Here is a 21,242-nt window from a genome sequence, read left to right as displayed (position 1 = left end):
TAATAGTAGATATTGGGCGGAATGAGCCAACTTCAGCATGGGGCTTGGAATCCACTCTCAAAAATAATTAATACCAAATGAAAAAATATACATGATAGACCTGAGTCTGTCATAACTCGTATTGCTTTTATTCCAGGTGAAGTTCAAATTGTGACGATGCACATTCAAACCCTGACTGAGGCTGGTGTCCACCCAAAGGATATTGCTGTGATAGCACCGTACAATTTGCAGGTATATGTCCTGATCATTTTCCAATGTTTATGTACAGGCAAAGTAGGCATTTGGTTCTTGATTGTTGATTTTGAAATATTCAAATTTTAGAAGTTATGTCTTAATTCAAAAGCAATTAAAACAGAATGTGAGCTCTTAACACAATCCTGAAGTTTTCTGATTATGAATGCAGTTTGTTTCCTAATGGCTTGAAAGGGGCAGTACACGGAAGTAAACAAAAAGTAATAAATTGTTTACACCCAATTTTCAATATTTGGTTGATTATCATTGCTAAGGTTCGGGTTTAGACATTTATTTATTTACTAGTGTCACAAGTAGTCTGATATTAACACTGCAATGAAGTTACTGTGAAAATCCCCTCGTTGCCACATTCCAGCGCCTGTTTGGGTACACTGAGGGACAATTAAGCATGGCCAATTCACCTAACCAGCACATCTTTTCAGACTGTGGGAGGAAACCGGAGCACCCGGAGGAAACCCACGCAGACACGGGGAGAAAGTGCAGACTCTGCACAGACGTGACCCAAGCCTGGAATCAAACCCAGGTCCCTGGCACTGTGAGGCAGCAGTGCTAACCATGCCACCCACATACATAGCAAATACTCAACTATAGTGTCCGGAAAGTGAATGATAAAATTGAAGGGGCAGGAAATCTAAGACGAGTCTGCAAGCAAATAACATCCTGGTTAACTGCTGCTGAAATGGAAGAGGTGCCATACGAGAAGGTTGTGAGAAGATGGGCTTTCTAACTTCTGCATTACACCATCCTCATAGCTCAGTTTTTGAAGGCTGTTTCCATGGTACAGCGCAATATTATCTATCCTGTGCTGCAGTTGCACATTCAGCAGATAGCAGCACATCTCTGTATCTGGTTCTTTTTTGATGTGGACTCCCAACACAAGACGTAGATTGATGTGCCAGGGCCTGAAGGCATCCTGGCACCCTGTCAGTTGTCTCACTCTTCTTATAGCTCCTTTTAGAGTGCTTCCAAGGAATTGTCCAACATTATTCACAGATTTGCAGATCTCAATGCTGCTCTACCTGTTTCATTTGGAATAGGAGTCTTTCTGCATGTTAAGCTTACATAGGTGTAAAGTGAATAGACCCAACGTTTTAAACCAGCTTGAGTGAAGAAGGTATGGAATGGTGGCACAGTGGTTAGCGCTGCTACCTCTCAGCACCAGGGACCCGGGTTCAATTCTGGCCTTGGGTGACTGTGTGGAGTTTGCCCATTCTCCCCATGCCTGCGTGTGTTTCCTCCCACAATCCAAACATGTGCAAGTTAGGTGGATTGGCCATGTTAAAATTGACCTTAGTGTCAAAGATGTGTAGATTAGATCCAGACTATTCCAGGATGTCCTTCATGTAGTTGTTCAAGAACTCCTATATGCATGCAAGGAGGAATGATCACTCAGAATCCCCACAATAGACACCCACCTTGAATGGTCAGCTCAAGCTTTCTTGACACAGCTGGTTTCAAATCAAGATAATGCGTTCCAGCTATCGTTCCTTTCAAAACCATATCCATCACCTTCCCTATTCAGCGATCATTTATGGTATTCTCTGAACTTGTCACAGGCAAATAATCTGCAAGTGAAAAATGAAACATATTAGCAAAACTAGTTGGTAGTATCTGCTCAATAGATAAAGGTAAGCATGATAATGCACCAGCATTAGTGTGGAACTCTGACTGACAATACTTTATATCGTATGAGTGTGCAGATAACATCATTGACCATCTTTGCAATTGGCTAGCAGCTAACAATGTATGCCTTTGTATGGCCCAAAAGCAGTAGTTAATGGTCAATGATCAGTCAATAATGTAAAATGACAGCCATATAAATAATGATAAAACTTTCATACGCCAAGAATTATAATCAATGCTTCTTTTTCTAACTGAGCATAGTTAGATTCAGCACGAATCAGAGTGCATGAAGCAAAAGATATTGGTAACTCTTCTCCGAAAGGCATAGTATGTGAAACTATTGTCCCTACTTCATATGGCGAAGTGTTGTAAGCAAGCAGTAATGATAACTTCGGATTAAAATGAACCAATACTTAAGACTTCTGCAAAGCATCTTTGATATCCTTGTATGCTTTCTCACAGTCTGTTGTCCAGTCCCATAACTGTTTTACACACAGTAAATTATGCAATGTAGCTACGTTAGAACAAATATGCCATAATAATTTACTAATCCTAGAAAAAACCTCAATTGCGTCAAATTTATTGGATGTGGTGCTTCTAAAATAGTGTCCATCTTTTTAGGTGTTACACGTTGGCACAGTGGTTAGCACTGCTGCCTCACAGCACAAGGATCCGGGTTCAATTCCGGCCTTGGGGTGACTGTGTGGAATTTGTACATTTTCTCCATGCCTGCGTGCGTTTCTGAGTACTCTGGTTTCCTCCTACAGTCCAAAGATGTGCAGGTTAGGTGGATTGGCCATGGTTAAAAAAAAAGTGCCCTTTAGTATCCCAAGATGTGTAGGTTATATGAAATAGCCATGCTAAATGTGTGAGGTTACGGTGGTAGGGCAGGGGACAGGGCCTGGGTAAGTTACTCTGTCAGAGAGTCAATGTAGACTCGATGAGCCAATCTTGCCAGTAGGTATTTGGTAGACCAGAACTTGAGTATTGCTGAAAAAAGAAATATGTTGAAGCTTTTTTTCATCTTGCATTCATCAGGAAATTTTGTAAGAATACCAGTATAAGAGAAAAACAACAATTTATACTGTGTGAGAAAGGGTGGCACGGTAGCACAGTGGTTGGGTGGCATGGTAGCACAATGGTTAGCACTGCTGCTTCACAGCTCCAGGGACCTGGGTTCAATTCCCGGCTTGGGTCACTGTCTGTGTGGAGTTTGCACATTCTCCTCGTGTCTGCGTGGGTTTTCTCCGGGTGCTCCAGTTTCCTCCCACAGTCCAAAGATGTGCGGGTTAGGTTGATTGGCCATGCTAAAATTGCCCCTTAGTGTCCTGAGATGTGTAGGTTCGAGGGGTTAGTGGGTAAATATGTAGGGATATGGGGGTAGGGCCTGGGTGGGATTGTGGTCGGTGCAGACTCGATGGGCCAAATGGCCTCTTTCTGCGCTGTCGGGTTTCTATGATTCTATGAGAATGCTGGTAGGTTGGCAAATGGACTGATTGGTTGAGGTGTTGCCATGGAGAATGCACCAATTGATGGTGACTGACAGATAACTGCCAAGCATTGTTTGAAATTTAAAGCAGGCAGCTTGTCCCTGATTAGTGAAGGCAGTGCCCTGGGGTGTAAATCAGTAAATGACTGTCACTTATTTTGTTTAGTGGAAACTGGCGCAATGTGTGTACATGTGCTTTCTGTCTGTAAAGAATGGGGCCCTGTGTATTAATATATGTAGCTTCCAGTACACAAAAATGCACCACATTGCGAACCCGACTGACAATCCTAGATTGGTTTTCGGTTTAATCCTTCGCACTCTGAGGATTATTTGGCAAATGTTGTATAACTGGTGCATTCTCCATGGCAATGCCTCTCCTAATCAGAGTTCACTTGTCATCCAATGAACATTCACTTCTCATGCAGTGTAAATTGTTGTTTTCCCCAAATACTGGCATTCTTGCAAAGTGTCCTGATGAGTGCAAGATGAAAAACTTTGACGCACCTCTTTTTTCAGCAATCTTGCCTGTGTTTTATGTGAGAGGCACAATCATAAGTTAGATGCTTCTTTGTTAAAAACAACGGGATGACAGTCCCGTTAGACTGTTCCTGTGTTTATCCTGGTGCCTGGTTGAAGACTGGTGTCCCAGAGATGGAAACAGGTTGGCTTTTTGGTTAGGGGATGGAATAGAGGAATTTAGAAAAGAGATGATCCAAATTATGATGGTGGAGGGGGATGGTGTTGAATGCAGAAGCTGTGGCTGAACTTTATTTTTTTTAAGCAAGGGAATTGTTTGTTAAACAGGTGCAACTCCTAAGGAAAGAGTTGTCGAGCAAGTATCCAGAGCTGGAAATCAAGTCCGTTGATGGTTTTCAAGGAAGAGAAAAAGAGGCTGTTCTTTTATCACTTGTGAGATCCAACAGGACAGGTATGTGCTATTGACCTTTCATGTAGTATGATGCTGCACATCACTTGAATAATAGGTGGGCAAAAATAATTTATTAGGAATCTACAATCTTTGGGCAACCTTTGGATTAGTTGATTGATGTTTGAGTTGCCTTGTATTAGTTGAGCGTTATATATATGCATAATCAATAAAGAACTTGCATTTATATAGCGCCCTTCTCAACCTCACGATACCGCAAAGTATTTTACAGCAAATGAAGTATTTTTGAAGTGCAATCATCGTCCAACAGTATACACATTGATCAACATTGTCACAGTGTGTGAGCTGGAGAGTTAACAGGTAAAAGGAAAGAAACGGGAAGTGCCAAACATCACTATCAGGCATGGCTTCCAGGCCTCACCATCTCCAAAGCTACATGTCCTTCCTTTCCTAATGATGTCGCATCATCACACCCTCATTTGGCAAGCTGTCCACTTGTTCTTGAAGACTACTTCCAATTGTGTATCAGCTTCTGCAAGAAGACTGAGTAGTCTCTGCCATGTTGAAAGGTTGTGCAGAAGTGTGAGGGGACACTGAGCAAAATACAATGAATGTCTAGCTACCATTCTCATTTTCTGCTGGCTAATTTGCTGGACAACCCTTTGCCCATTTAAGAAGCAGCAGTCCTGTTGGATTTCCCACCATCAAACAGCCAGCTGCCTATAAGCAGTGCAATTCGCACGGGTTCCTCACTGTTTATATTTGAATTAAACCCCATTATGGAAATCCACTGTCTGCCCAATTAAATCAAAGCAAAATTGATCCCAATATGAATTTTGATGCTGTATTATATTTCTGGAACTAATGCGATGCTCCTAGATGCCAGTGTAAATAATTTACTTAGAGACTCTTGAACATGGTCTTCATTCAGATTTTAGCATCGTGTTTTGATTGGCACAAAAAGTCTACAAGAATTATGCAAAATGTTGGTCATTGGATAGTTCACAAAGTAGGGAATAGTGGAAATAAGACTGAATGAGAGTGTATACCTGTGTGTGAACAGCATTTGTATCAAGGTGGAAGAATTGGTAGCACAAATAGAAATAAATGGATAAGATATGATAGCCATTACAGAGACGTGTTTGCAAACATGTGACCAAGGCTGGGACTGAATCCACAAGGGTATTTGACATTTTGGAAAGTCAGGAAGAAAGGAAAAGAAGATTGGATTGCGCTGTAGCAGCCATCCATCTCATTAAAACAATGTTTTGTGCCACGGTGGTTAGCTCTGTGTTATGCTTTACCTGGTGTGGCTCAGGAGTCCCACTCTGGCATGGCAGTCTCTGAAGGGGATTGTCTGATGAGAAAAGGTTGAGCAGCTTGGACCTATACTTATTGGAGTTTATTGAAATAGAAGGTTCTGAGGTGTCTTGACAGGGTAGATACTGAGAAGATGATTCACCTCTTGATGGGCAACTTAGAAGTAGGGGACCCAGCTTTAAAATACTAAATTAAACATTTAAGAGAGATAAGGACGGATTTCTTCTCTCAAATGGTTGTTCACCTTATTGAATGATGGAGCAGGTTTGAGGTGCCGAACAGCCTACTTCTATTTCTTATGCTCCTGTAAATCACGTTGAAGTGATGAGATATGCAATACTAAAGAACGCCTGAAAGGGACAATTCATGATCTTGGCACACCTTATTAGATACAAGTGTATGGAGAAATCTTCCACTGGTAATGTGATTTGAAGGCTTGAAATTGATTCTGCTTCTCTACAAAATAATGGCGAAAGCCCAAGTCCCATGATCCAGTTGTGCAAGCAATTGAATTCTCTGCTCTGTTCTCGTTGCTTTCATTATTATTGATACTTTGGGATGAATAGAGAAAACATATGGTTGTGGCTGAGGTCATGTTAACTCTCTTCCACAAAATAAGAATTGGATTGGACTCGGTTGTAATGCTTCCTACAGTTAAATAACTTACTGATTTTTGTTGTCAAAGTTCACACAACTGACTCAGGTGCCTCTCAAAGCTGTGCCCCAGCAAGGAGTCACTGCCTTCAAAAGTTGAAGAAAATTATAAAGGCTGACAAACAGGAAAAGGTCGTCTGGTGCATCCAGCTCATGCCGCATTTATGCAGTACTTTTTGCATCGCGGTACTCGTATATGTGCTCTTCAGCCCACCCAAAGAAAATAATAATCTCCTGGGAGAATCAAGGAAACAGATCAATGTGCAGGCCCATTTGGGAGAAAATAAATCAAATATTCCTCTTCAACATTTTTAGGCAATTGAAACTAGTCTTGGAGCTCACTCTGGTTCCATGGTGATCTCCAATCGCAATAGAAATTGACGTAGGGTTGTTCCTCAGGAAAACAACAATATGGGTCTTTAGTGGAGAGAAATAAAAGATGTTCACATTTATCGGAAACAATACTAAAATGTTTTCAAAAGTGGCATTTGAACTTGCCCATAATTATTTAAAAATTTATTTGGGTATGTTGTAGATATTACACAAATGTACCTGGAATAACCCAGCATTTATTCAGTATGATATAATTTCCCATAAATTTCAGTGGATTTGAAGAAAGAATATTAGATTTTAAAAAACTGCTGACATGAGCTTCTGTTGCAGAAATGCAATTTAAAACCCTTTCAAAAGTCAAATCTTAGTTGTCATTTGCTTTTAGGAGGATAGGATATAGCAGCAGGTGTAGGCCATTCAGCCCCTCAAGCCTACTCTGCCTTTCAACTAGATCATGGCTGATCATCTACCTCAATGCCATTTTCCCACACTATCCCCATAATCAATGGATGTCATTAGTATCTAGAAATCTATCAATCTCTCACTTGAACATTCTCAATAACTGAGCTTCCACACCCCTCTTGGATTGAGAAATCTAAAGATTCACTATCCTCTGAGTGAAGAAAGTCTTCCTCATCTCTATGACTTTCTCCTTTTTCTGAGACTGTGATGCCTTGTTCTGAACCTTCCAGCCAGGGGAATCATCGTTTCTGCATCGACCCTGTCTAGTCCTTTAAGAAATTTATAACTTTCAATGAGATCATTTCTCAGTCTTCTAAACTCTAGAGAATACAGGCCCAGTCTTCTCAATTTCTCCTCATAGGACAGTCCTGTCGTCCCAGGAATTAGTCAGGTGAACCTTTGCTGCAGTCTCTCTATGGCAAGAGTGTCGTTCCTCAGGTAAGAGGATCAAAACTGTTCCCACTATTCCAGATGTGGTCCAAACAAAGTTCTATATAATTGAAGCAAGACATCTTTACTCCTGTACTCAAATCCTCTTGTGATAAAGGCCAACATATCATTTACCTCCCTAATTGTTTGCTGCACTGGCATGTTAGCTTTTAGTGACTTTGGAACAAGGACATCCAGGCCCCTGACACTTCCCAAGCTCTCACCATTTAAGAAAATCTCTGCACCTCTGTTCCTGCTAACCAAAGTAGCTAACTTCACATTTATCCACATTATATTCCATTTGTCTTATTCTTGCTCATTCACTAAACTGCAGAATTTTCTCAATTTAAGCTGCAGGTTCCAGCAGTGATGATCTGAGTGGTTCAGTAACATGTCAATGCAGACTGCTGGGGTGAAAATTTACTCTGTCTGCTGTCTGAAGGGCTTCTATGTGGATTACATTTGCACTGTCCTGGGTCCAGGTTTCTGTGGACATGCGTCACTTAACATGACCTAAATTGGCATAACTCAGCACGAAACCTCACAGCTTGGGTTGGTGAGAGAAACAATGAAATGTCACACTGGATTATGGTTGAGGAAAACTGAAGCAGAATGGAAGGAGAGTCAGTCTGCATTTGACAGCTAGTGAAATGTTCTTCAACAATCTGGTGGAGATTTAATAAAGGTATTCAAAATTGATGTGGAGTTTTGATAGAATAAATAAGAAAAAACTATTTCCAGTGTCAGGAGGGTCAGTAGCCAGATCTCGCAGATTGAAAGTGATTGGAGAAGAACCAGATGGGAGATGTTTTATTTTGTGCAGTAAGTTATAATCTTGAATGCACAGCCTGAAATGGTGGTGGAAGCAGATTCAATAGTAACTCTTAAAATGGAAATGGGTATATGCTTGAAAAGTAAATGTTTGCAGGGCTGTGGAGAATAAGTGAGGAGTTTGGTACTAAATGGATAGCTGGGACAAATGACAGCCTCCTTTGCTGTATCCACCTGCAATTCTATGTCTTGTGTGGTATTTGGCCTTCACTTGAGAGGTAAAATTCAATTATTACAACTTGCAATTAGTAAGCGACAATTCTAAACGACAATCAGTGTGGTCTGGTGCATTCAGGAGAGGCACAGCAGAACTGTGTTGATTCCTGGTGTTTGTTTGTCAGTGTTGCATCTCTCTTTGTTGTTTAAGTAACTTTACATCCTCTCTGTGTGACTAGTATGCCCCCGACCTCTGCTCCCCCTATCTGCTGCTGAACTGCCCTGATATCTTAAGTTGAGGAAAGCAGGAACTACAGTAACGTAAACGGTCAAATACAGAAGAACTTGTATATCCAGACATGCATGCAGTCTTTGCTCTTAATCCCTCACCCAAACTGGGCCTGTTTGACAAGAATACAAAGTAGAAATTCTGCAGTGTAAATATGTCTCACTTTGAGCCCTTCCAAATCATCCTCTGATGAATAATTAAAATTTAATGGGGTAGAAATTGGCTTGGGCTGTAGCACAAAATGGATGGTTTTCATATCAACCTGGTATCACATCAACTACCTGTTGTACATTCTGCACTATTTTCAGTTCTATTAACTTTGAGAGAATTGAATATCTAATGGGATGTATATCTTGCAACCCAAGCAAAACCATCCATTTAGCGCATCTGGCCGAGAGCGATTTCAGCCTCATTATCTCACTGGCAAATCATTTTGTTCATTTTAATCACATTTTGAATCCTGTTGTCCAGGTGAGGTGGGCTTCCTGGCTGAAGACCGAAGAATAAATGTGGCGGTTACTCGTGCGCGCCGCCACTTGATGGTGGTCTGTGACACACGCACTGTCAGCACTCATCCGTTTTTGAAATCCTTGGTTGACTACATGACTGAACATGGGGAAACGCGGACTGCGTTTGAGTACTGCGACGACATAGTGTCTGAAAACTACTCCCGGCCAACCTCTCAGGCTGAGCAAAGGAGAACAAAAGACTGTTCAGCAGCTTGCAAAAATAATGGCAGCTCAACCAGCGACAGGAATGTAGCGTTGGCAAAAATACGCAAAGACACACAAAACGAATCCACTCAAAAGCCTGCTTGCAAAAAGAAGGCTGCAAATACCAGTAGTGACTCAGTAGAGAAAGAGGCTGCCAGTGCTGGAATATTAGACCAAGCCACCAAAACTAGTGTTGTAAAAGATAACTCTGAGAAACTTAAGAAACAAATAATGCGATTTAACGAGGATAGTGCAAGGACCAAGTTTGAATTCCCAATGTCTTTGAATTCTCATGATCGGTTGTTAGTCCACCAGATAGCGGAAGAGCTTGGACTTCAACATTTTAGCACTGGTGAAGGCAAAGACCGCTTTATTGTCGTAGCCAAGTCCGGTATTTTGGAAGCACAAAACCAGCTTGATGGCCAACTGGACCAAAAGAGTCCAGAAGTGACCCAGAAATCCAGTGATCTTGCCCTACAGGTTCCCCAGGAAAAAGCAAAAGAATGGGCTCTTCCTGAAATGGACGGGCCACAAGACCATGTCCCTTGTGTTTCTCAGTCAAAGATGGACTTAAAGACCCTGTACCTGGAAAGGATGCAGCGGGAGCAAGCTAAGCGAGAGGAGAAGGCAAAACAGAAGCAGCAGTCTAGCACTACTGTTTCTCTGAAATCTAAAAATAAGAAACCTGCAGAAAAGGGTATGTGCTATTGTTTTAAGTCAAGAGTTACTGATTTAAAAAAAAATATGTTAAAGTGACAAAGTGTTGATTATTAGATGAGAGCCCTTATTTCTGTGAGAGCTGGGGTGGACAGGTAGTTATGGAAGGAACCAAAAGAGAAAATACTGGAAAATCTCAGCAGATCTGGCAGCATCTGTATGGAGAGAAAAGAGCTGACATTTCGAGTCCAGATGACCCTTTGTCAAAGCTTAGTTATGGAAGGATTCCAATCCAGTAAGTCCTCACTTAAAATCAGCTCAGTTAACATTGGTTCACTTTAACATTGTTAATAGTGTCGGTGTACCTGTTTAACGTTGCCATTTTCACTTCACCGTCATTTAACTTCCTCTTCTGTAGCCTCTCTGCTCACACGACTTGTCAGTCCTTCCATCTTTGCCTCACCAGTGGTGGATTTACAGTTAATGGGATTCCAAAATCCGAAGCCAAGAAAATTCACAAATTTAGCAGTGCTTCTTCCCTTGTGAAAATATGTCTGTATAAATAGTTGCCTTGCTGAAATCCAAGCTTGCCTCTTGTCTGAATAATGGTAAAGATGGTTTTGCGAGGTGAGCAAACATGGAACTTGCCTTTACTGTATGCGATTAACCAACACAATTCAGTGTTTTTAATCTGGTTTATTTCCTGAATGTGATCCCCTCAAATCTACTCACTCAATATGTTCCCCTTCAATCTGCTCAGTGATTCCTCCACTCACTTTCCACAAATATTTTTGGGCCTGCTTTCTCAATAATCCACATCTACACACAATAATCTTTTTAAACACAAAACACTTCCCTCATTTATCCACTTAATGAGAACCCTTTGCACCAAAACACTACTCTTAGATCTGCTTTCGCAATAAAATCCCAGCGATGGCTCAATGAATGGAAACCCTCAGACCCTTTTCTAAATGAGATCTCACTCTCATCACTCACCTCAGAGCAGTTCTGAATAAGATCCCCTCCAAACTTCTCTCTCGGAGACATCCTCAGATTCACTTTCTCAAAAAGAGCTCCTCAATCCAGTGCCACAGTTTGCGATTGTTTTTTTTTCGAAGAAAATACAGACATATGTAGTTTTCTAGTAACATTCTTTGATCAGAAACTTGTCTCAGAAGGATTTGTTTCCTGAGACAGCTCCAAGTGATGCACCCATAGCTTGGCAAGAAATATTTAAAATTCCCACCCAAATTAAACAGGAGATCTATTTATTATCATCTTCCACCCCACAAGTCTCTGTATTTGATGGATAATTCTCGGCCTTTTCTGCTACCTTTACCGCAATTCCACCCTCAAACACATCTTTCCCTCCTCACCCTTCAGCATTCCGAAGTGACCATTTCCACCATAACAGCCTGGTCCACTGCTCCATCATCTCTAACACCTGTTCCTTTCCCGTTTGATTGCAGGCAATACGACCCCTGTCCTTTCACCTCTTGCCCTTCCACCTTTCAGGGTCCCGAACACCTAGTCCTTCTCCTTCCCCAATATACTGTGCTTGCTGCTCACAGTGTGGTTTTCTCAACACCGGGAAGACTAAAGGTGGAGTAGAGGGTCGTTTTGATGGACACCTCTATTCTGTCTGTAAGAATGAAGATCCGCTGCTGGGAAGGGCTAAAGGGCCTGTCCCCAGTTTCTCAATGAGGCGCCTGCAAATTTACTCTCTTCCTTTTAGATCAGCGTTAAACAATTGCTCAGCGGAGACTGGATCTGTGCACTCACAACTGTATGTTAATAGCTGAGAAGGCAATTCTTCAAAGAGCTTGATTGCCATGCAGAAGGCAGATACCGATTCTAATTTCTTAAGCCCATCTACTGTTCAATCCACACAATTAGACATTTACCTGCTGCCACCACCTCTTTATCAACCCCCTGACCCTGGGGAAAGAGGATTCGTTCGTACCACAATGACCATTGCTCATCTTTCCATTCGCTGCAGACAAAGCTAACTTTCAATTTTACTTCATTTCCAGTTGGATGAAAGTTTCAATTTTGCCCAAATGTTCCAGCCCAAAGTAATCCTCAAATATTCTAGGCTGGAATATAGGAGAAGTTCGAGGAATGGTGGGAGTCAAGATTCCCTGTGGATGAGTCAAACAGGGTCACAAGCTGGGAGAGTGTTTCACTTTCCAACAAGTCTGCCCTTTGAAAACCATGAGTGAAGCTATTTAGCCAATCACATGCTCAATAGGACGGTATCAACCTGTCAGCAGCAAATGCATGGAGAAATCAGCCCACAATTGTACAACTTCACGACATTTTCAAATAGCAGGTCAGTCGTGACTGCCTGGGAAAGTCTGGAATGTTGACACTCTGAGACCTCAGGTTGTTTGCTTGTGGGAGAGTTGAGGAGGAGGAAATTCTGTTTTGGTCCGAGAATTAAAAGGAGCTAATGTTTTGAACCTCATTCATTTTGGGTCTCCCCCCCACCTCGTTGTTTGGGGATCCTGCGCCAGAGCACGGTGCATTTCATTGTAAATCCGTCCCTTGCCCTCTGTCCTTCTTCCTCCTGCTACCAGCCTTGCCAGTCCTGGCCTTGCCTCTTACCCACTCTTCCTTGCCTCTCACCCACACCTCAGCCTCTCACCCCCCCCCCTCCCCCCAAACTCCCAGCCTCCCATCCCTCCCCTTTCCCTTGGCTCTCACCGGCCGACCCCTGCCCCCCACCCACCCCCCCCCCCCCCCCCCCCCCCCCCACCCCTCACCTTGGCTTTCCCCCTACCCTCCCCTTTTTCCCCCTTGTCTCTCCATATGAACCATAAGAACTAGGAGCAAGAGTAGGCAATTCAGCTCCTCAAGCCTGCTCCGCCATTTAATACGATCATGGCTGATCTCAACTCCACTTTCCTGCCCATTCACCATAGTCCTTCACACCCTTACTAATTAAAAATCTGTCCACCTTTTCCTTAAATTTACTCAATGTCCCAGGATCCACCACACACTAGGGTAGTGAATTCCACAGATTCACGACTCTTTGAGAAGTAATTTCTCCTCATTTCTGTCTTAAATCTGCAGCCCCTTATCCTTAAACTATGATCTTTTGTTCTAGATTGCTCTCCAGAAGGAAGCATCCTCATCTCACCTACTTTGTCAATCCCCCTTATCATCTTGTCACTTCATCTCCCATTCTTCTAAACTCCAGGGATTATAGGCCTAAACTGCCCAATCTCTCAAGACAAATCCCTCATCTCTGGAATCAATCTGGTGAACCTCCTCTGAATCATCTCCAGTGCAACTACATCCCTCCTCAAGTAAGGCGACCAAAACTGTACACAATATTCTAAGTGTGGTCTCTCTGTACAGTAGCAGCAACACTTCACAACAATACTCCAGCTTCTCGCCCTCAAACTGAATTTGAAATTCTTGCATACTATGATCGCACTTCCCTGGAGGATTCTTAACTATGAGATCATTTATTTGCCCTACCTCATTATATAATACCAAATCTAGAATAGCCTACTTCCTGGTTGATTCCACAACATATTGCTCCAAAAAAACAAATCTCTAATACATTCAATGAACTCTCCCTCAAGGCTGCCCTTGCCAATTTGGTTTTTCCAATCAATATGTTAAAAATCATCAATGAATATTGCCGTACTTTTCTTGCAAGCCTCCAGTATTTCTTGGTTTATATGGTGTCCCACTGCTAAACTACTGTTTGGGACCAATAGATTACTCCCCCTTGCTATTTCTTATTTCTACCCAGACTGATTCTACGTCTTGGACTCTATCTGTCTATATCATTTCTCATTACGGCACTGATCTCTTCCCTAACTAACAAAGTCACAGCACTTCCTTTTCCTTCCTGCCTATCCTTCCGAAATACAAAGTACTCTTGAGCATTCAATTCCCAAACCTGGTTTTCCTGAAATCATGTCTCAGTAATCACCCTTAAATCATAGTCATTTGTCTCAATTTGTGCTGTTAATTCATTAGTTTTATTCCAAATGCTTCATGTATTCAGATACAAAGCCTTTAAGTTTGTTTTAGTATCCAATTTTCTTCCCTTTGTACACGTCTTTGGTGCAAAATGACTTTCATTTGATGTCAATATCTTTTGCCTTCCGTTGACCCACAAACTCATCACTAATCTGTCCTCCTCCCCTGCCTTTGCCATGAGTCCTCGGGGACTATTCTTTGCTGGCTCCTGACTTTTGCCTCTGGTTGCACTCCTGAACACTCACTAAGTCTATCTAGTGACAAATGTTAGTCAATGTAGGTCACTGTTAACTGCACTGAGCAACTTCCCCCACTAGGTGGAAACTGCGCAATCTAAAACTGCTGTGTACTGAACAGGTATGCCTCCTATCTTTTTGTAAGTATTTAATTTGTATATTGTATTTATTTTATATTTAGTGACATATATTTTAGTTTACAAGTTATTTCAACTAGCAATGCACAGTTCTGCACCCTTATGCTACAGAATTTCAAAATGTATATTTATGTTGGGTGAGGAGTATCCGGAGGAATCTTAACTCTGGCTTTCATGTTGATTCCTGTGGGAACCTTAAATTCACTTATAGTTGCTTTTTCAGAATCGCAGCCACAACTTAAGTGAGGGCTCACTCCAAAGAATTTGAGATGTCTTACAATTCTGTTATTGATACTTTGTTCGTGAGAAATTAAATGGTCCCCCAAAAGCTTTATCTGGTGTTTGGAAACCATTTTTCTTTGTATTTTATATATTTATTTCAAGGTGCATTGTTGAATCTATTTAAACCTTAAATCAGCTTTGCTAAAATCAGACTCTTTGAATGAAAAATAGAAACAGCAAGAAACCTGGAGTTTATCCAATGCAGGTTCCATAAAATACTGTTGCAGCAATTGTCATTATTACTGTGTCTGTATATTTTGGGATAAAACACAATAGCACATAATTTTATATTACTTCAATTACAAAACTACTTGGCACAGTGCATCATAATTAAAAGGAACTTGTTTCATTCCATTAATCTGTGTCTTGAGTTAAGCAGAAAGAAGGTGCAGGACTGTTTCAGCTGCAATTAAAATTAGTGAGCATTGCATGATTGCAAAATTTCCACAGTGCACTAGAATGGTCACGCTTGAAACGTTTTTATTAATTGGACAGTCCTGTGATGTGAAGAGTCATTGCGCCACCGTGTAGGAACTTGCTAATGGACCTGCAATAAATTGGTTATTGGATTTCCAACCGTTTCACTTTAGATAAGGTGAGATGAAACATTGCTCTAATTGCTTATTTAACAGGGAAAGCCTCAACTAAAGATGCTGCTGCAAGTGGTACAGAAGAGGATTTTGATGCGCTTATTGCTGCGTCAATAAAGGCGAACAGTGTTTGTGCTTTCTTAAAGTGCAAAGGAAGTATTGTCACCCTGGGACAGCACTGCATTCACTGTAACAAAGACTACTGCCTCAGCCATCACATCCCAGAGGTAAGAGCTGTGCAGAGAGAAAGCAAGTGCTAATTCAGTTAATTCAACAATGTTTAGCATGAAATTGTTGATAGGAATACTGAAGAGACTGGATGGATCTAGATGCTGGAACACTCTGTATATCTTAGGAAAATAAAGACTTCTGTTTAATGTATTTTTACCCAGGATCTCAGTTTTTTTTAAATGAAAAATCACTTTGGCCATTTGGGTATCATTAGCAAGGCCAACATTTATTACCCATTCCAAATTTACCTTTGGAAAGGCTCCCTTCTTGAATGGGTACAGTCTGTGTGATGGAGGTTCTCTCACAGTGCTGTTAGAAAGGGAGTTCCAGGATTTTGACCCTGCAATGATGAAGAAACTATGATACTTTTCCAAGTTCAGTTGGTATGTGACTTGGAGGTGGTGGTGTTCCCATGCGCCTGCTGCCCTTTTCTTTCTAGATGTAAAACCTGAGAGTTTGGGAGATGCTGTTGAAGAAGCCTTGCCAAACTACTGCAGTGAATCATGTAGTAGGTACACATTGCCACCCTCATGTACAGTGGTCAAGAGAGTGGATGTTTAACATACTGGAAGGACTGTGAGACCCCTTGTCACCCTCTCTTGTTCGTCCTAAAAACCCACAGGCTTTTAAAAATCCAAGCTTGGAATTACCTCACCACTGCCATTTAAAATAATTTATCTCAACTACCTTCCAATTCCCTTTCAAACAAGCTTTGAACCTGGTCTTGCTCATGTCATTAATTGGCGTTGCATTTAAAATGCTGCAGACTTTCTGTGGACAGCCACCTGTTTTGTCTGTGTGCATCTGCTATTCGTTCTTGATTTATTCAGCAGATTTCACCTTCGTTATCATGAATAATTGTGCCTTTCTCCCTTTTCTAGGTTCATGGCTGTGGTGGAAGTGCCAAAGCTCATGCCCGAAAACTCATCAGCAGAGAAGGTATTCTGTATGCAGGTAGTGGCAGTAAAGACCACTCATTAGATCCAGTGAAGAAGGCCCATCTGCAGAGAAAACTAGGGAAGAAAATTGAACAATTAGCGAGCCAGCGGGGTGCCAAAAAGGAAGCTAAAAAGTAAAAATTGAAATGGCCTGTTATAAATTAACTGAGATGGCGTAAGTATGTATGTTTATTTCAGGTGGTTTTCTTGTATTATAAAAATAATTTATGGAGCAAAGTAGTAAACACAGCAGGAATTGAAATGACTTCACACCAATTATGAAAGCTATGCAATTTTGGTAGCCTTGCAGTGGGTGTTAGAGATTGTGTTGTAATAGACGCTACTGAAGTGTAGAAATTAATCTTCATCCTTTTACTGTCAGTTTCTTTTTCGAAACAATGGAAAAAGTGAAAAGATTACTGCAATATAAATGATTATCCTGATTATTTCAGTGACTTATTCCATACTATCATTTGGGAATGGCTCTGTGAAAGGTAGATTAGAATGATGGATTACTGGAACAGTAATCATTTATTGTGTTCAATCTTAATTGGTATTTCTATTGTTGATCACTTGACACTTTTTTTGTTGCACAAATCTGTAATAGAATGGAAAATAAAAGAATAAAACTACTGGTTTCTAAATGGCTTGCTGATCGGGAAGTATGTATGCAAACATTTACCTCTAGTGTATCCAACACGCTCTCAATGTCACACAAAACTATCTTTTTTAAAATAGCCACTCTTCACACCTAATACATTTAACCTGGAGCCTGGAATATAGAAGCTACTGATTGACCTTCAGAATTAGAAACTTCTTCCATTGCCTAAAGCTACCTACTTGACAATGGGGATTACTCGAACAGTGGTCTTTAAGGGATAGGGCAAATTAGTCGGTAAATAACTGTTTTAAACCACAGTAAATCCTTGTGCAATAACACAGGAGAATCACAAGCATGTTAAAGTTCAAGGTTATTCATTAGTCACATGTATGCTTACATTAACACTGCAATTAAGTTACTGTGAAAATCCCCTAAAGGTCAGACTTCGGCGCCTGTTCAGGTACACTGAGGGAGAATTTAGCATGGCCAATTCGCCTAACCTACACATCTTTGGACTGTGGGAGGAAACCGGAGCATCCAGGGGAAACCCATGCAGACACAGGGAGAATGTGCAAACTCCACACAGAAGTGACTAAGCCGGGAATTGAACCCAGGTCCCTGGCACTGAGGCATTGGTGCTAACCACTGTGCCACCTATATCAGTGTACAGACATGGCCAGTTGTCAGGTGAGTGTATTTCATTAGTTCATATTAAAGAAAAACATTGAATATTCGTATGTAGTTTTCCCCCCGCCCACAAACCCCCTTCCAAGTATAAAGTATCGCGGTTTGGTGGAAGGAATATAACTCTGTATAATTTAGCCATAATGGGGCAATTGTGGTAGCTGATATTTTAAAAATTTATCATGCATTTTCTGGGTAATTATCTGGGTTGAGTGAAAAGTCCCTTTGCTCCAGGGGAAAATGTTGGCCCGATCCTAACTGCATGCTTTGACCAATGAAAAGTGACCATTAATGATGTCTCTGCACAAACATGCTTTGCTTCCTAATAATATCCAGGTTTAACGAGCTAGACTTATCATCTGCCTTTTTCAATTTTTCACTGTAAGAAAGCGGAACCTATTGAGAAACCAGTGTCTTGCATTGTCACGATTAAAAATTTTCCAGCAGGCCTACAGTGATTATATTTATTCATTCATAGGATGTGGCTGTCACTGGCCCTTAAGAAAATGGTGGTGACAACCGAGTGCCTTGCTTGGCCTTTTCAGAAGGCAATTAAGAGTCATCCACATTGCTGTGGGTCTGGAGTCCCATAGGTCATGATGAAAGGTTTCATTCTCCACAGAATATTAAGTGATGTTACTCCTCTTATTGCCTTGTGTATGATAAGAAAGCAAATGGCAAAGATTTGATAATAGACTAATGCAATAAACTGGAAGTTCACCCTGTCAATTCTTGATTTCATTACTAATATGGGTGGCACGGTGGCGCAGTGGTTAGCACTGCTGCCTCACAGTGCCAGGGACCCAGGTTTGATTCCCGGCTTGGATCACAGTCTGTGTGGAATCTGCACGTTCTCCTCGTGTCTACGTGCGTTTCCTCCGGGTGCTCCAGTTTCCTCCCACAGTCCGAAAGACGTGCTGGTTAGATGCATTGGCCGTGCTAAATTCTCCCTCAGTGTACCCGAACAGGCGTCAGAGTGTGGCGACTCGGGCATTTTCACAGTAACTTCATTGCAGTGTTAATGCAAGCCCACTTGTGACACTAATAAATAAGCTTAAACTCAATATCTTGGATGACGCAGTCTAGCTTCAGTGGGACTTCTGCAATTGATTTGCTGAAATTCTTTTTTTTTTGTTTTAAATTTTCTCGCTAGAAATGAGCTATCAGTCGGAATAAATTTGTTTGATGGTATAATGGCATGGTCTAAAATTAGCTTGCTGCTGCAGCAAACCAAATGCATTCCAGTTTATATGACGCAATTGCTGCTGAGCATTTCCACATCAGACGGGAATTATGCCTTAATGCCACAGTAGATTATATTGTGCATTGATGTAGCAGTATGTGCTGTCTCGCTCCCGCTGCATTGAATTTACACGTCACACCTTGGCAAGACAGTCTCTGAATAAATTTCGCAGGCGGCAAGAAAACTTAATCCGGAATTTAAATTAATTAGAAATGGAACTTTTTTTTTGTAAATAATGAAGCAGTTGCAACTTCTGAGGGAATGGGATGAATTAACTTTAAGAAGAGTAACAGCTTCCAACAAAGGCTGTACCTCATTTTTGTGAGGCTGATCCAGATACAGCATTCCCATCACAATTGCTGTTGCTCTGAGTCTCAGAATCTATTGTAGGGTCTTTGGGCAGGATTTGGAATGGCACGCTCCAGTGGATTTTCATAACATTTTCAAACACCGTTTTTCATTGATGTTTAAAGCCACACAATAGATTCAAGAGCCAGCCTTGTCTCTAATCTCCTTTTCTATTAAACCTCTTAAATCTCCCACAGTCCAAAGTTGTGCAGGTTAGGTGCATTGCCCATGCTAAATTGCCCCTTGGTGTCCAAAAATATGTAGGTTAGGGGAATTAGCAGGGTAAATACATATGAGGATAGGATTTGAGTGGGCTGCTCTGTTGGAGAGTTGTTGCAGACTCAATGGGCAGAATGGCCTGCACAGTAGGATTTCTATGATTCTATACATATGCAATCAAGTTGATTGTTCTGTCTTTTGGATGAGCCAAACAGCAGGGTGGTAATTTTTTTTTGTCAATTATCTAACAGCAAGAGTGGTGAAACATAGCAAAGATATCTATGTATGAGCAGTATATCACACACAATATATTTAAGAAAACAAGCTGCTCCTCTTTTACATGATTACCTTTTGGTGTGTAGTCAGGGTGAGCAAGGAGAAGACATTTTAATTTAAGTGATAAAATGCCAACTTAAAGAAAGAACAGTAAGTAGTCTCAACACCAGGTTAAAGTCCAACAGGTTTATTTGGTAGCACGAGCTTTCGGAGCGTTGCCCCTTCATCAGGTGAGTGAAGAGTTCAGTTCACAAACAGGGCATATATAGACACAAACTCAATTATTAAAGAAATTATTATTAAAGAAAGAAGAATTCAGCTATTTATCTATTGGGGAGGTGGTAGTGTAGTGGTCATGTCACCAGACAAATAATCCTGAGGCCCAGGCTAATGCTCCAAGGGTTCAAATCCCACCACTGCATCTGGTGAAATTTCAATTCAATTAATAAATCTGGAATTACAAGCTTGTCCAGTGGTGACCACGACCATTGTTGATTGTCCTTTAAACAAAACCCATCTGGTTCACTGATGTCCTTTAGGAAAAGAAATCTGCCTTCCTCACCCAGAGTGGCCTACTCCAGATCGCAGCAATGACTTGACCGTCCTCTGAAATGGCCTAACAAGCCACTCAGTTGTATCAAACTGATATAAAGTTGAAAAGGAATGAAATCGGATGGACCACCTGACATTGACCTTGGCGCCAGAAACAATGGCAAACAGCCCAGTTGCTCTTGCAAAGTCCGACTCACTAACAGCAGGGGGCTTGTGTCAAAATTGGGAGAGTTATCCCACAGACTAATCAAGCAGCAGTCTGACATAGTCATACTTACAGATAAAGTCCCAGAAACAACCATCATCATCCCTGTCAGTGGGGTAGGACCTACCCATCAGAGGTGACAGCACAGTTGGGAGGGAGTTACCTGGGAGCCCTTGACATCGACTCTCGACCCCGTGAAGTTTCATGGCAACAGGTCAAAAATGGGCAAGGAAACCTTCCGCACATTACCATGTACTATCCCCCCTCAGCTGATGAGTCAGTATTTCTCCATGTTGAACATCATTGTGAGGAAGAACTGAAGGTGCCCAGGGCATTGATATTCTCTGGGTGGGGTACTTAATGTACATCACCAAGAATTAGCACCACTACTGACCGAGCTGGCTGAGTCCAAAAGGTTATTGCTGCCAGACTATATCCTCGGCAGGTAGTGAGGGGAAAAACCACCAAGAGGGAAAAATCAACTTGACCTCGCCTTCTCCAATCTACCTGTCGCAGATGCATCTGTCCATGACTGTATTGGTAGGAGTGACCACTGTAAAGTGAGGAGACTAAAGCCTTTCTTCACATTGAGGATACCATCCATTGG

General features: G+C 41.5%; 1 protein-coding gene across 2 annotated transcripts in view; it reads left to right on the top strand.

The window, feature by feature from the left end:
- Positions 1-17,148, top strand: part of ighmbp2 (immunoglobulin mu DNA binding protein 2) — a 59,565-nt gene extending 42,417 nt beyond the window's left edge. For both annotated transcript variants that reach the window (XM_078220453.1, XM_078220454.1), the window contains exons 12-16: positions 137-231; positions 4,169-4,292; positions 9,196-10,134; positions 15,381-15,565; positions 16,451-17,148. In XM_078220453.1, coding sequence (XP_078076579.1) covers positions 137-231; positions 4,169-4,292; positions 9,196-10,134; positions 15,381-15,565; positions 16,451-16,645 — 1,538 coding nt within the window. In that variant the 3' untranslated portion in view covers positions 16,646-17,148. The remainder of the gene's footprint in view (positions 1-136; positions 232-4,168; positions 4,293-9,195; positions 10,135-15,380; positions 15,566-16,450) is intronic.
- The last annotated feature ends 4,094 nt before the right edge of the window (positions 17,149-21,242 follow it).

Source organism: Mustelus asterias, chromosome 9 (genome assembly GCF_964213995.1).
Source record: "Mustelus asterias chromosome 9, sMusAst1.hap1.1, whole genome shotgun sequence".
Classification (NCBI taxonomy): Eukaryota; Metazoa; Chordata; class Chondrichthyes; order Carcharhiniformes; family Triakidae; genus Mustelus; species Mustelus asterias.
This window is presented reverse-complemented; position numbering and strand designations above follow the sequence as displayed.